At 41.5% G+C, this 16621-nt stretch overlaps 1 protein-coding gene across 3 annotated transcripts in view; it reads right to left on the bottom strand.

Moving 5' to 3' along the window:
* The window catches only part of SCAPER (S-phase cyclin A associated protein in the ER), a 166046-nt gene that overhangs the window by 147501 nt on the left and 1924 nt on the right, over positions 1-16621 (bottom strand). For all 3 annotated transcript variants that reach the window (XM_070400670.1, XM_070400669.1, XM_070400671.1), the window contains exons 2-5: positions 13120-13188; positions 11394-11511; positions 10024-10094; positions 5922-6116 (exon numbers count right to left, since the gene is read on the bottom strand). In XM_070400670.1, coding sequence (XP_070256771.1) covers positions 5922-6116; positions 10024-10094; positions 11394-11511; positions 13120-13125 — 390 coding nt within the window. In that variant the 5' untranslated portion in view covers positions 13126-13188. The remainder of the gene's footprint in view (positions 1-5921; positions 6117-10023; positions 10095-11393; positions 11512-13119; positions 13189-16621) is intronic.

Genomic DNA, 16621 nt, shown 5'->3' with positions numbered 1-16621 from the left:
CCTCTCAAGATCTCTAGAATGACCATTCTTTTTTAAAAATATATTTTTATTGATTTCAGAGAAAGAGAAAGGGAGAGAGATAAAGAAACATCAATGACGCCTGACCAGCGTGGCTCAGTGGTTGAGCGTCGACCTCTGAACCAGGTGATCACAGTTCGATTCCCGGTCAGAGCATATGCGCGGGTTGCGGGCTTGATCCCCAGTGGGGGGCATGCAGGAGAGAGCCAATCCATGATTCTCTCTCATCATTGATATTTTTATCTCTCTCTCCCTCTCCCTTCCTCTCTGAAACCAATAAAAAAAATTTTTTTTTAAAAAGAAACATCAATGATGAAAGAGAATCATCAGTTGCTGCCTCCTGCATGCTCCCCACCAGAGATTGAGTCCATAACACAGGCATGTGCCCTGACCAGGAATCAAACCGTGACCTCCTGGTTCACCATTCGATGCTCAACTATTGAGCCACACCATCTGAGCCAGAATGCCATTCTTTTAACCCTCTTTATTGTGACGTTAATAAACAGAAAGTACACAAAACACAAATGTACAGATAAATCATTTCAGAGCACAGACCCAAGCAACCACCACCCAGGACAAGAGTATAACAAATCCAGTCTCTAGAAGTTCCCTGGTATCTCCTCCCTATTACAACTCCATGTCTTTCCACTGCTTTAATCTGTAATAGTTCAATTTCACCTTATTCCAAAATCCATATAAATGAACCCATAGTGTATGTATTATTTTGTGGCTTCTTTTTTACATCTGTTTACTAGGTTCATCCATATTTCAGTGTACCTGCAATTCATTTATTGTCGATGTCCAAGGTCACAACTGAACAATATTCTTTAAATGGATATTTATTTATGCAATCAACTGTTGAATTAGATGATTTCAAATTCTGGATATTACAAATTATACACTGCTACTTATGTAGATGTGCTCTACACTGACTGATGTTTGCATTTCTGTTGGGTATAAGCCCAAGGGTGAAACTGCTGAGTGACAGGGCAGGTGTATGTTCCACTTTAGTACACGACACATACTGGTTTTCCAAGGAGACTGCCATCCCACCAGCAGTATACGAGAGTTCCCTTTTTCTCCACATCCTTTCCAATACTTATTTGTCTTACTGGCAATAGCCATTGTAATAGGTGTGAGGTGGTATCTCATTGTAGTTTTTGTTTTTTAAATACATTTTTATTTATTTTAGAGAGAGAGAGAGAGAAACATCAGTGAGAGAGAAACATGGATCAGCTGCCTCCTGCACACCTCTTACTAGGGATCGAACCTGCAACCCAGGAAAACCAGGAATTGAACCAGTTACCTCTTGGTTCATGGGTTGACCACTGATCCAAACTGGCCAGGCTCATTGTAGTTTTGATTTGCATTTCCCTTATAGCTACAATTTTTTCTTATATCTATTAGCAACTGTATGTGTTCCTTGAAAAGTATCTATTCAGGTCCTCTGCTAATTTTTTTAAATGTTTTTATTGATCTTTAGAGAGAGAGGAAGTGAGAGAGAGATATAGAAACATGGATGAGAGAGAATTATCATTGATCAGCTGCCTCCTGCATGCCCCCTACTGGGGACTGAGCCTGCAACCCAGGCATGGGCCCTGACCCAGAATCGAACCGGTAACTCTTGGTTCATGGGTTGACACTCAATCACTGAGCCACAGGGCCGGACCCTCTGCTCACCTTTTAACCATTCTTTTCTCCTTGTTAAGTTGTGTGTTCTACAACAGCCAAGACATGGAAACAAGCCAGTGGCCTTCAGCGGGTGAATGGATGAAGAAGATGTGGTACATATCTACAGAGAAATACTACTCGGCCATAAAAAAGATGAAATATTCCCAAATGAAGTACGTCCCATGGGGAAGGACAAAAACCATATGATTTCACTCATTTGTGGGATAGACAACAAAAAGCAACCAAAGAACAAACAAAACAAACAAACAAAAAAACCACACACAGAAACAGCAACAAAGCGATGGCTACCAGAGGAAACGGGGGTGGGAAGGATGAAGACAGCAGAGGGTCAAACACAAGGTGGAGGAAGAGCCCGGATGCGGGGTCATGTGCTTGTACAGGTGTGTGCTAGACAGCTGCACACCATGACACATACAGGATACTGGTAGCAGTTACCCCAATAAATTTAATTTTTTAAAATGATAACTTGTTCTATGAAAACATTACTTTTCCATAACTAAGTTTTAAACTGACTTTACAGTATCAGTGGTACTCAAAGATCTCAAAAACACTTTTCAAATATAAATGCTTAAAAATTTTGGCTACACTTTGGAAATTAGGCCCAACACTAACAATAAACTACACCTAATTACTCACAAACGAAACACAGCACCAACCTTACTTTAGTCACAAGAGTTATATTCTACTTTAAAAGGACCCTTCTGAACAAAGAAGTATTGTTTATCTCCTTTCAAAGATAATCCTTAGTGACAAATCACTGGTAATAGTCTTCTACAATCAGGAAAAGGGAAAAATTTTATTTAGTTGGCTTCCTTTTCCCAATTCTACTAATATAATTAAAATTAGTTAACTGAATTCATTCAACTTAAATCAATTAGAGCAAAGATTAAATTCAGAATAATTTATTCCATAAGTTTTCTGAATCTCACTTTTAAAAGAAGAGGAGGAGGAGGAGGAGGAGGAGGAGGAGGAGGAGGAGGAGAAGAACCAATCTCTACAGGACAAGACTACAGCAGCTATACCTCTGATACTCATTGGCACAGAGAAAGTACTGGTGGCTTACACAACCTATTTTAAGGAATGTTCAGCTCCACTTAATCAGAAGTGATCAGAGTGGAACCATGCAGCTGTAATCCGAGTCGTGTTTTACGAACAAGGGAACACAAACAAGACACGCAGCTGGAGCAGCCTCGCAGCCAATGATGCACATCTTTCTCCCCACGGCATGAAGGCCATTTTGTCAAGCAGGATGGAAAAGAACAAAAGTGCCTCTGAAAGTAACGTTATAGGCGCTCAGATAAGCACATATAGACGTGCAGCTACAATTACCAATTACTGTACCAATTGGCTGCAACAGATTTGATTGGTTTGTAATTAATTCCCGTCACTGGCGCACAGTGCCGGGCGGTTGGCGCCATCCCTTTGTCCTGCTGACACCTAACACCAGCGCACAGGCCCTTGGGCCCAGGGCATCGATACAGCCTCCAACTCGGCTCCAGGAGTGAGCAGTGCTGCGCCCAGTGGTGATGAAGGGGTGGAAACACGCACCACATGAGAAGGCAGTGATAAAGGGAACCTTATTAAAGACAGAGCTTCACAAAGTGAAACCAGTTTTAAAGAGCATGATTTTTAAGACCGGCTTTATTTTAAGCTACTAGTGCAGTGGTTCTCAACCTTCTGGCCCTTTAAGTACAGTTCCTCATGTTGTGACCCAACCATAAAATTATTTTCGTTGCTACTTTGTCACTGTAATGTTGCTACTGTGATGAATCGTAATGTAAATATCTGATGTGCAGGATGGTCTTAGGCGACCCCTGCGAAAGGGTCGTTCGACCGCCAAAGGGGTCCCAACCCACAGGTTGAGAACCGCTGTCCTAGTGGAACAGTAGTTCATGGAAATCATCTGAAAGAAAAACGGCCGATAAACCCCTCTCACTCATGTTAATAACATCATCCACAGGTATCCGCACGAGCAAGTCAGCCCTCCCGCAGACCCTTGTGGGAACCAGTGAGAGGATGGCTCCCACCTCACCACCTGCGCCCTCCCCCACCCACCCTCCAGTCCACTTCATAAGGGAGAAGGGGAAACGTAGTGCTGATGGTGAGCGCACAGTGTTGTTGGAATGTCAGTTCGTAACAAGTCCTGCAGGAGTGGCTGATGGCATAACAGGCACATCGTCAACCGAAAAAAATGAGAAATTCAGCCTCTTGATTACAGAGGTGGGCCCTAGTCCATAATCCTGGCTGAAACAGAAAACATACTTTGTACTATCATGTTATACTTATCATGTGAATTATATAACAGAGCTATTATTAACTGCAAAAACACAAAAATCAAATCACAAATAGTGACAAATCTTGTCAATACTTCTGCAGATCCAGGGTTGACTCCACCTGTAGAATGAGGGGAAAACCTGGATTATGTATCTCACGAAGATACTAACAAATGAGATAATGGAGAAAAGAATTTTTTAAAAAACCACCTCTAGGTAGTGTATACCCAGCACATGTTGTGTATTTTCATCCCCACCTGTACGTCCTGGAGGGGAGGGGAGTCGAGTTGGGTATGAAAATACTGTGAAGCTCCCAGGTTTCATTCCTCAGTATAAGCCTCTGAGCATCTGGGCACAGCACAAAGAATAGAGACCACTCCTCTCTGCTCTCACTGTCAAAACCTCCATCGTTACATCTACAACCTGAACAACAGGTTTCTATTCCTGTTACACCTTCACGAAGCGTTGGTGGACGACTGACAGAGCCAGGAATACAAGCCACACTGTCTATGGCCAAGTCCCGCCTCTCCAGTGCAGAGCAGAGAACAGGCAGGAGTTTCCTCTGCTCAGCACAGAGACATGCTGACGATCGGACAAACTCGTTTCCATGAGGAGGTGCACTCTTTACAAACAAATTTGATTTCTTCACTCAACTTTCGGTTATTTTCACCATAAAAGCAAACAATCTGCTAGTCTGACTGATCCTGAGGGCTGACCTGGAGATGATCTAGGCCACATACTCACTTTACGTAAGAAAATATAATTCAGAATTAAGTCCAATAGTGTTATCTACCACAACATGCTGACTCGTCAAACTCTGTGGATATGATTTTGCCAAGATATTTTTTAAATAGAAGAAATTTTATATGCTGATAGTAACAATATTAATTGTGACAATCAAACCATAAATTTGGATGATTTCAATTACTCTTCATTCTAAACATCTGCTTCTGACGAATCATAATTCTAAGCTAATCTAAAACCTGTTTTGGTTGTTTCCAATTTCAGAGGAAAGGCAGCTGCTGTCTCAACGCATAACTTCCCTTTGACCCGACATACATTTCAGAGGTCGGCAGCCAATGCTAGGGTTCTCAACCTGCTCACTGTAGAAACAGAGAGGCTACCTTCATAATACGTCCATAAAAATGTATCACTCTGGATTTTCTCAATTAATTTTATTCAGTATAAAGTAATACAGCATATAGTTTGTATTTACTAAAAAGCCAGGCTTTGTAGTGAATTTTTAGAGACAGCTCACGCTGTGTGTCTGTTTAATATCCTATTACAAACACAAGGTTATCTAATAATAGAAACATGCCTCACTGATGACATGCCATCCCCACCCAGGATGGTTTAGGCAGCCTCAATCTCACTTGTCCCACCCAGAGTGAAGTAGGAGAGTGATGGTATCTCAACGAAAAGGGAGCAATGTCTAATTAAAGACAGTAAACGGGAAACCAAAGAATGTGAAAGTCTCACTAGTGCCACCTACAGTATTAAGGGAGAATGAAGAGAAGAGATTTTAAAAATGTGTGTGTGTGTGTGTGTGTGTGAGAGAGAGAGAGAGAGAGAGAGAGAGAGAGAGATTTCTTGCCCAGGACTATATATCAAGACAGCTTTCTACCAAATCTTGCACACAATATAAAAGCACATAATTAGGTAATGCAAAAACCAACAACCAAAGCACCCTTGAAAAACCAAGAAACACCCGACGCTCTCACAGAAGCAGCGAGGAGAACAGGGGTCGCAGGGGTGGGGGGACTAGGGAGAGGCTGGTCAGAGGGACAAACGATCAGTTGTGACATGAGCAAGTTCTGGGGACCTTCTGTGCGGCGCTGTGACGACAGTTCACACACGGAGGGAAACGAGCGAGGCGGGTGGAGCAGAGATGGGAGAGTCTGGCTTCAAACGGATTGCAAAGCCTCACACAACACTTACCTTACACTCCACCACACTCTGATCCGATTCACACGTGACATAGATTTCATCGACTGCCCGGCGAAGGTTGTCAAAAAGAAACGCCCAGTATCTGGCTCTTAGATCAATTTTGCGAGGGTGCCTCGTTTTAGTGGGACTTTTATCGAAGTGTTTATCTCCAGTTGTAGATGTTACTTTACAATCTACCGCAGTGTTCTGGGGAAGCAAAACAAAACACGAAAAAAATGTTTTGAAAATCCTCCACAGATTGGATTATTACAACATAAATACTTAAAAGCATGACATCACTCTTCTCCGCTTATATCACAGCACATTGGAATCACTTAAACAAAGCTTGTCATGTCAAACGGAAGCCTCGGGTTTGTAAAGTTAATTCTTATTTCAGGCATGTCTCATTGGAGGTATTAGGAGGACCTCAACTGTGACTAGATCCTTATTCAAAAAGGAGCACTGGAGAGGCTCCTGATTTACTGGAACCGTGTGTGGCACATTATACACATTGACAAATAATAAAGAGCAAGGCCAACATTTTGAAACAGCGTGCATATATTCTTTTCATTGAAAAAAATAATAACATACACTACATAGCTCTACTCAGCTGCTTAATTTTATTGTAAACCATTTTCCATTTAAAGTAAAAATTAACATATAAGTGCACAACAACTGACTAGGAGAAAACATGATGGATTACTATCACCAGGCACATGCAACTGCAACCTCCCGGCCCAGCAGCACCTGCAGCCACAGGAAGCAGGGCTCACAACACGGTGGCAACACCTGCGGGCCTGACAGCCCCAGAAACAGGGCAGGTGCCTGCTGACCGAGCTCCCCACCCACCAATGCAATCCCCATGCCATGGAGACACTGCCCAAGACCCACAAGACCCCAGACTCAGCGGGCACCGCCATCTCAGCGGCAATACTGCAACAGCAGAGACACGGGCAGCAGCCAGGTACCAGCGACCCCCCGATACACAAACAGCAACAAAGAGGGCAGCTGTGACACCTCTGGCGGACACCTTGGAAGGCAGACAGTGCTGGCTATCAATTCTAACGAGTCAGCTCAGGTAAGAGAAACCAAAACCTGTCCTATAGCACCACCTACTGGAAAACAAAAAAAGGCCTCTAATTACCAACCTGTTGAATTGCTAGGCAAAAAAAGCTTTACCTAAATTAAGGAAGTTGTTCACTACTTCAAATTCACTGGCTGAGGGAAAACCCATCAAGCACCAGGAATAATCACAGTAACACAGTATCACACACACACAAAAGAGACAAATCTCCAGAAACCAAACTTAAAGTCATGGAAGATTGTGATCAAAATGATCGAGAATTCTAAATGGCCGGGTGGCTCTGGTGGTTACAGCCAGACAAGAATAATTTATCCAGCAAAGTTATGCTTCGGATATAAAGGAGAAATAAAGACTTTCTCCAACAAAAAAACTGATGGAGTTCACCACCATAAGACTTGGCTTCTGCCCTGGCCGGTTTGGCTCAGTGGATGGAGTGTCGGCCTGTGGACTAAAGGGTCCAGGTTCGATTCCCGTCAAGGGCACCTACCCTGGTTGTAGGCTCTCGATCCCCAGTAGGGGGCGTTGAGGAGGCAGCTGACCAATGATTCTCATCATTGATGTTTCTATCTCCCTCTCCCTCTCCCTTCCTCCCTGAAATCAAAAATATATTAAAAAAAAAAAGACTTGGCTTCTAAGACATGTTGAAAGGAGCTCTTCTGCCAGAAAGGAAAAGACAAAAGTCTGACAAGGTGATAGCGATGATAAGAATTAAGTGTTAAAAACCTAATTATTGCATAAAGGTTAAAGGGGGAAATCATTAAAAATAACTATTGCTACTTCAATTTGGTAATGAACACATACCATAAAAATAGATACTTTGCAACAACAAATACATAATAGGGAGTAAGTAAAGGATGAAACTTATATAGGCAAGTAAAGATAAGATGCTATCAGAAGAAAAAGGACTACTTTATATGAACTCTGGACAGCCACAAAACAGAAATCTAGCCCAGCTGGCGTGGCTCAGTGGTGGAGCACCCACCCATGACCAGGAGGTCACCGGTTCGATTTCCAGTCAGGGCACAGCCTGCCTTGTGGGCTCCATCTCCGGTGAGGGCATGCAGGAAGCCAATGGACGTTTCTCTCTCATCGATATTTCTCTCTCTCTATCACTCTCCCTTCCACTCTCTAAAGAAGGAAATCAATAAAAACAGAAATCTAGATCAGAGACACAAACATAAAAAAGAGAAAATGAAGACAATCATCACAGAAAATCACCAAATTAAAATATCAGTCAGAAACACGAGAAAATCAACAATGGAGCTATAGAGCAATCAGAAAACCAAAAATGGCAAGAGTACGGCTTCATATATCAGTATCACCTTAAATGTAAATGAACAACTCACCAATCAAAAGGTACAGAGTAGCTGGACAGATGAAAAAACAAGACCCAACAATACAATACACTGCCTTAAGGAGACTCAACTCAGTTACCAAGACAAACACAGGTTCTAAGGGAAGGTGTGGAAACTAATGCTCCAAGCAAATGGTAGCCAAAAGAAAGCATATGTAGCCATACTTTATCATACAAAACAATGGACGTTATATACGTATGGGCATTATATGAAGGACACAACCAAAGAGAAAATGCAACATTAACATATATGCACCCCACTTAGAAGCAAGTAAATACATAAAATAATTATTAACAGATCTAAAGGTATATATTTACGATAATAGTAGGAGACTTTAGCACCTCACTTAGACAGTAGGGCAAGAAAGAAATATTGGCCTTAAATGACATGAGTCCAGATGTCCTTAAATAGATATATACTACATATTCCATCCAGAAATGACAGAATACACATACTTCTCAAGAGCACATGGACAGACCATATGTTGGGACACAAAGTAAGTCTCCATAAATTTAAGATTGAAATTATATCGCCCTGACTGATTTGGCTCAGTGGATAGAGCGTCGGCCTGCGGACTGAAGGGTCCCAGGGTCGATTCCAGTCAAGGGCATGTACTTTGGTTACGGGCACATCCCCAGTAGGAGGTGTGCAGGAGGCAGCTGATCGATGTTTCTCTCTCATCGATGTTTCTAACTCTCTATCCCTCTCCCTTCCTCTCTATAAAAAAAATACATATATATATATATATATATATATATATATAAAAGATTGAAATTATATCAAACATCTTTTCTGATCACGATAGTATGAAACTAGAAATTAACTACAAGAAGAAAAATGAAAAATCACAAACATGTGGAAATTAAACAACATGAACTGAACAACAAATGGATCAATGAAGACATCAAAGGAGAAATCAAGAAATACATGGAGACAAATGAAAATAAAAATATGACAACCGGCATCTGTGGCAGGGGCAGGGAACCTCTTCTCTGCCAAGGGCCATTTGGATATTTATAACATCATTCAAAGGCCACACAAAATTATCAACCTAAAAACTAGCCTGCTGTATTTGGTCAAACATTTAATCAACTCACCGCTAATGCCTTGGTTTCTCTGACCTGAATCATGAAGAAATAGAAAATCTGAACAGACCAATCACTAGTAAGAAAGTTGAAACAGTAATCAACAACCTCCCCCAAAACAAAAGTTCAGGACCAGATGGCTTCCCTGGTAAATGCTACCACCCAGTCAAAGATTTAATACCTCAACTTCCTCATTTGTAAATGAAGACAGTAATAAAGCCTACGTCACAGGGTTATTATGATAAGCAAATAAATTAATATTTGTAAAGTATTTAGTACAAGCTGTGCACATAGTACTATACAATGTCTTTTAGCCCTGCCTGGCATTTCTCAGTGGTTAGGACGTTGGCACGCGCACCATAGGGTCTTGGGTTGGATTCCTGGTCAAGGGTACATACCTGGGTTGCAGGTCCGATTCCCACCCCAGATCTGTTGGAGTGAGTGTGAGAGGCAACCAACTGATGTATCATGTCGATGTTTCTCTCTCTCCACCTCCTCCTTTCCTTTCACCCTCTCTAAAAAATTAATGGAAGATAAATTGTATTTTATAACTAAAATAAAAAGTGAGTAAAGAGTTGCATATGCTTTACCTGTTTAGTAGTTTTATGAGTGCCCTGAATTGTCCTCTTTGGTTTTCCACCAGTTTGAAATTTAGATTTTCCTTCAAGGCAAGAATAAACAGATAAATATACAGATCGACAAACAGACAATATAAAATGGAACCACACAAATCACTCAGACACACTACCACACAACCTCCCTCTAGTCACAGTCAACCTGAACCACAGCTGTAACCGAAAACAAATTCCCAAGGTCCCAGAGACTATTTTCATGGAACAGCTTCCTCGGAACAGGAGTGAATCAACTCCTTAAAGAGGTCAGAGTTTCTAACAATTTAAAAACAAGGTCAAATGGAAAACTTCTGGAAAAAATTTGTTTCATGAGTGAAAACATGAATAAAAATAAATTTTAAAAAGATCAAGTTAGTGATACTTCTCAACTTATATATACAGATCTGAAAAATACTTATTTGAATTCAAATCGTATTTCAACAATAAAATTAGGAATACATTTTTTACAACATAAAACTCAGTATTTTCTGTTTTGATTAAAAACTTACCTAATGTATGACATACAGTTTCATTTTTGAAACGGTAGGTTTTTTTAGTTTGTATTTTTGCAGTCAGACATATCTCTCTCACTTGTTCTTTTTTATGAAAGACACCACCTACTGCCCTGACCAGAGAGCTGGCCCGTGCACCGAAGGGTTGCAGGCTCATTCCTGGTCAAGGGCACATACCTGGGCTGCAGGTTTGATCCCCAGCCCTGGCTGAGATACATAGATAATCAATGTGTCTCTCTCATATGGCTGTTTTTTCTCTCTCTCTCTTTCTCCTCCTCCCTTACACTCTCTCTAAAAAAACAAATCATTGAAAAAAATGTCCTTGGGTGAGGATTAACAACACCAAAAGAAGAATAATAACACTTTCCTGAAACCATTTGCATATTAGATAAAAAGGCAATGAAAAACTACTTATTTAATTTATACTAATTTGCCTGAGAATCCTAATTATAAACAGTTTTTAGTCTATCTACTGTTCAGGAATAAGTATAACCTTCTAATTTATAACAAAATGAAACTTATTTTTAATACGCATCATCACTGCCCTGGCCAGTAGCTCAGTGGTTAGTGTCAGAGCACAGACTTAAGGGTCTCGGGTTCAATTTCTGGTCCAAGGCATGTACCTGGGTTGCAGGCTGGATCCCCAGCCCAGCTGGGGTGCGTGCGGGAGGCAGTCAATCTGTGTGTCCCTCTCACGTTGATGTTTCTCTATCTCTCTCTCCCCCTTCCTCCCTCTCTCTCCACCTCTCCCCTCTCTCCCTCACTTCCACTCTCTCTAAAAATCAACAGGAAAAATATCCTTGGGTGAAGATTAACAACAACAAAAAATATACATACCATCATCATCTTTGCTTTCTAGTGGAACACTCCAAGCTATTAGATTTCTTGCTGTACGACCCTCCTCTGCAACTATTCTCCTTACTTTGTCATGGCTGTTGGAGCGCTGGAATGAAGCCTATGTACAGAAAAGAGAATACTGATTGAATTATTAGTCAAGATATAAAATATATTTGGTAGATAAATGCATTATTTCTTATGTTTCTCAGAAAGAAAACACACTCTATTCATTTTTCATAATCCCGTTCCTATGAAAACATAACTAGTAACTTAAGTAGAATCGTTTTGAACATTTCAATCTAAGTAAGCATCAGGGTTTGAAATGCAATAAATGAGTCTGAGATACTTCATAACATTGTGGATTTCTATTTCAAGCAGTATTTTAACCTCGATTCCTTTCTTCAAGAAGACTTAAACAAAACACATTACTTTCATCCAAAGTCACAGTGTGCCACCTAGTGCTACATGGAGACTTTTACAAAGGTTTGCTCAAATATTAAATGTTTCAAAAAAAAGCAAACACCAGTTTCACGTAAAAGTTTTTATATTCAACTCTTATAATATATAGTCTAACAAAGCAATTGTTCATAATGTTCACCAAAGTGTCTACAGATTTTTGAAACTTGCTCCTAGACTGGGGGAAAGTTATTTTCACTCATCTCTAAATAATTTCTACTTGTAGCAACTTCACTGATAATCTGGAACTGGTATCAAGCATTGCTTATTAAATTTTTGTGTTTGTACCGACATAAAAGTATCTCCTTTACACAGGAATTAAGAGAGAGGGATTCACAAACTGAACTGGGACTCCCCGAGGCCACACGTGAGGGAATGAGAAGGAAGGAGGTACAGCACAGTGATGTGCTGGGAACCAGAGTGAAAACATCTGATCTGTTTGATAATGGCCACCCCAAACCTCCCAAGGTGGTTTCCAGGAAGGCTGGGCTCCCCTAGAGACTCCATTCCCTCCTCCTCCTGGGCTGGAGTGGTATTGTTTAAGGAGAGACTTAGACCTGCCTGAAAATCTCGAGTTAGAAAAGGAAGTGTAGGGAAGGGAACCTGTCTGTCCAGGCTTTGGGGAGTTTCACCACGTTGACCCCATCCCAGACCCAGAGAGCGCCTGGCCCAACCTGCCAGCCTCAGGGAGAGGGTGGCTTCTTCAGAGCTGGCTGGGTCCGGGGCAGAAAAGCAGGGCAAGCTGTTGGCATGGATTGATTTATATCTTTTTAAAATTAAGACAAAAAGGAAGCTGGCTTCCACTTGTGTATCTGCCCTAGGTCCCACAAATGGTAAGAGTGGGGCTCTCAGGTTGAACACTACATTCACAGCTGTTCACTTTATTACTGTGCTTCACAGCAAATGTGTTCCCTAGAGTAACTTGTATGTAACAAACGTGACATCAGAAAAGATAATAAATAAAAAATAGGTTGGCCCATCTGGTGTGGGATGTTGCTCAATGGTTTGCACCTCGACCCAGGAACCAGGGGGTCACTGTTCGATTCCCGGTCAGGGCACATGCCTAGGTTGAGGGCTTGACCCCAAAATGGGACATGCAGGAGGCAGCCGGTCCATGATTCTCTCTCATCACTGATGTTTCTATCCTTTTTTCCTTCCTCTCGCTGAAATCAATAAAACATTTTTTTTAAAAAATGGGTGGAAGAAAGAAAGGAAAGAGGGAGCCCCCCAAAAAATTAAGGTTAGTGTTTGAGGTAGTTTGATCACTTACCATCATTCTTTAATTCCCTTCTACGCCAAGAAGCGCTCATTTATCAAATAAACCCATGGGGTATGACTCCTAGAATTAAAAAACAATTAATTATACACACACACACACACACACACTAGTAGTCATAACATTGTCAAGAAAACATATCTCTATATATAAAAGGCTAATATGCAAAGTGTCCCCTCGGGAGTTTGACCGGGAGCCCGGGAGTTCGATTGCTGGCTATGATGTGCGCTGACCACCGGGGGCCGGCCCTGATCTCCGGCCAGGCCTAGGGACCCTACCTGTGCATGAATTTCGTGCACCAGGCCTCCAGTTTATTCATAAAAAGATAAAAATCTCATCCCAAGTTTCTAATTAATCTAACAACAAAAAAATTGCTCCTTTATACTGCCTGTTTCAATATAATATAGCATGTTTTAAATACTCCATGTTCTCCAAAAAATAAAATAAAATGGGACAGTGTTAATTACAGGAGCAGCCCATGATAGCCCAACCCAGAGGCTTCCGTGTTTTTTACTCCCATCAATAAACACACACACACACACACACACACACACACACACTCTGTATCCTGACTGTTTACACATGTTTAACTAAAGCAAGTTTCATGAAGTAATACGTATCCCTGTTATGTGAGAGGCACTCTGAGATTTCCTTCTCTGCTCTATTTTTTAAATTATTGCTTTCACTTTGGTTTATGACCCACTAATAAACCCCAACCCCGGGTAAGGAGCACTGTACAACCTTCTTGGAGGCCTCTCCCTCCAGGGAGCATGCTGTGCCTTTTCCTTCCCTTCCCACCTTCCCTTCCCTCCCATACCCTCAAAAAAAATAAAGTAAAATACAATAAAATCTTCTTGGAAACTTTCAAAAAGTGAGATTTTATCATAATATGTTAATTACCAATTATATAAGACTCTCCATAGAACAGACCCTGCTTGACAGGAAACCTAGTTAATGTGGCCAGACCTTTACTCAAAGAAATCCAGAGCAGAGGAACCAGACAGAGCACAAAGGGAGAGGGAAACTGCTGGAAAGAATGGCCTAACCCGGTAAGAAGAGCTCGTGCACAAAGAAAAGCAAGCAGCAATTGGAACCAAAACTTTTGGAACGAGAGCCGAAATCTTTTATCCTTTGTCACGTGAATTTGCTCCTTTTAAATGCAGCATCTCCAATGAAAACATATGTGCAAACAAAAGTTTATATACAAGCATTCACAGCAGTATTATTCATAATAGCCCCAATGTGGAAATCACCCAAGTGTCCACAAATGATGGATTTTTAAAAAGTAGTATATTCTTCAATGGGATATTATTCAGCCATAGAAAGGAAGAAAGTGTTCCTACATGCTGCAACATGGGTGAACCCTGAAAACATCACGCTAAGTGAAAGAAGCCAGTCACAAAGACCACATGTTACATGTATATGGAATGTCCAGATGGGCAGTCCATAGTCAGAAAACAGATCACTGGGTGTCTAGGGTTTCTTCTGAATATACTAAAAAAACACATGTGTTAAAGGGGTGAATCGTACGACATCCAGCTCAGTACAGCTGTTGGATTTTTAAAGGACAGCCCCTCTGCTCACCACTCCCCAGGCCACTCCGTCTTACTCAGAGTAAAAGCCAAACTCCTCACAGTAACTGCCACGCCCTCCACTTCCTAGCTCCCACACCCTAAACTTCCTAGCTCCCCCTAAACTTCCTAGCTCCCACACCCTAAACTTCCTAGCTCCCACACCCTAAACTTCCTAGCTCCCCCTAAACTTCCTAGCTCCCACACCCTAAACTTCCTAGCTCCCACACCCTAAACTTCCTAGCTCCCCCTAAACTTCCTAGCTCCCACACCCTAAACTTCCTAGCTCCCACACCCTAAACTTCCTAGCTCCCACACCCTAAACTTCCTAGCTCCCACACCCTAAACTTCCTAGCTCCCCCTAAACTTCCTACCTCCCACACCTTAAACTTCCTAGCTCCCACACCCTAGACTTCCTAGCTCCCCCTAAACTTCCTAGCTCCCCACACCTCTCGCACCACCTCCTCTCCTCCCTGATGCTCATTCCACTCCAGCCACACTGGCCTCTTCGTGTTCCCCAACATAGCAGACACACTCCGGGCTCAGGGCAACCCCATCTGGAACAGCCCACCTTTGGCCTTCCCAAGCACTATCTTAAAAATTGCAACCCATTTCTCCTGATTCCCACCACCTGCAGGCCTTATTCCGCTTCTCCTCTAGAGCACTTATCACCGTATATTATTTACTTGGTTGATGTAGTGTCCCATCTTTCCCAACAAGAATGCAAGCTCTGTGATGTCTCTTGGGTTTCATTTTTGCTATAGACTCAGAACATGGAACAGATCATGGCACTGAGTAGGCATTAATATGTACTAACGAATGAAACTCATGCTAAAAAATCTGTGTTCCTTTCCTCTCACATTCGACATATTCAAAGCCTGCCAATTCTTCAAGGCCAGTTCAAAAGGGATCTTCATAAACCCTCCTCTGACATCCCAGCTGAGAGAGATCTTCATCTGAATTCCCAGACTTTATCCAAATTCTTTCCATCTAAAAAGCGGGGGAAGGCATGATATAGTGGAAAGGCTTTTTGGAGGCACCGAGTCCACCAAAGCACTGTGACTTTGAGAAGTCATTTAACCTCTTTGAGTTTCAGTATTCTCATCTCTAAAAATGAAGGCCAGGCATTTACCCAACAAACAAAAACATAGTTTCCACAACAAGATCTATATACAAATGTTCAAATCAGCTTCGTTCATAATATACCACAACTGAATCAACCCAAATATCCATTAAGAGAAGAGATAATCAATTTGTGATATATCCATAAATAGAATAGAATGAACTGATACAACGGAAAAGATAAACTTCAGACATTATGTGTGGAAAAAGAAAAAGAAACTGGACACAAAAGCGTACATACTGAATGATTCCATTTATATGAAGTTTAGAACATTCAAAACTAATCTTAGGTGAGAAATGTTGAGGAACGGCTGCCTTGGTCGAAGGGGAAGCTTGGACTAAGAAGGTACAAGGCGACTTTCTGGGAGATGGAACTGTGGTAGTGGTTCAATTGTATATAAAATTGATATTTATTGAACTGTCCACCTAAAAAGTGAATGCACTTTGTATGTAAATTATACCTGAATAAAACTGATTCAAAAAAAGGGCAGATAGCTGAGGGGTGGAATATGAAGGCTACCCCTGACTTATGAAGTTGATAGAAGGATTAGATAAGGAACATACATACTGAAATAAGAATGACACAGCGAGAGTGCATACTGATGTGCGATTGAATCCCAATGTAGCCAGTTTTTACAGTTACTGGTTATATAGCCTCGGACAAGTCACTTAATCTCTCGGAAATGACGTTTTCACTTCTGTTCAGACAATAACATCTGCTTTGCTTAAATGTTCGCATACTAGAGACCACCGAGTTAATGCAGCATCTGACATACAACAGGTGCCCAGATACTTTTTCATAT

The sequence above is a fragment of the Myotis yumanensis genome, unplaced genomic scaffold (assembly GCF_028538775.1).
Source record: "Myotis yumanensis isolate MYYU_CA2020_CCGP unplaced genomic scaffold, mMyoYum1.0.hap1 SCAF_20, whole genome shotgun sequence".
In the NCBI taxonomy this organism is placed as follows: domain Eukaryota; kingdom Metazoa; phylum Chordata; class Mammalia; order Chiroptera; family Vespertilionidae; genus Myotis; species Myotis yumanensis.
This window is presented reverse-complemented; position numbering and strand designations above follow the sequence as displayed.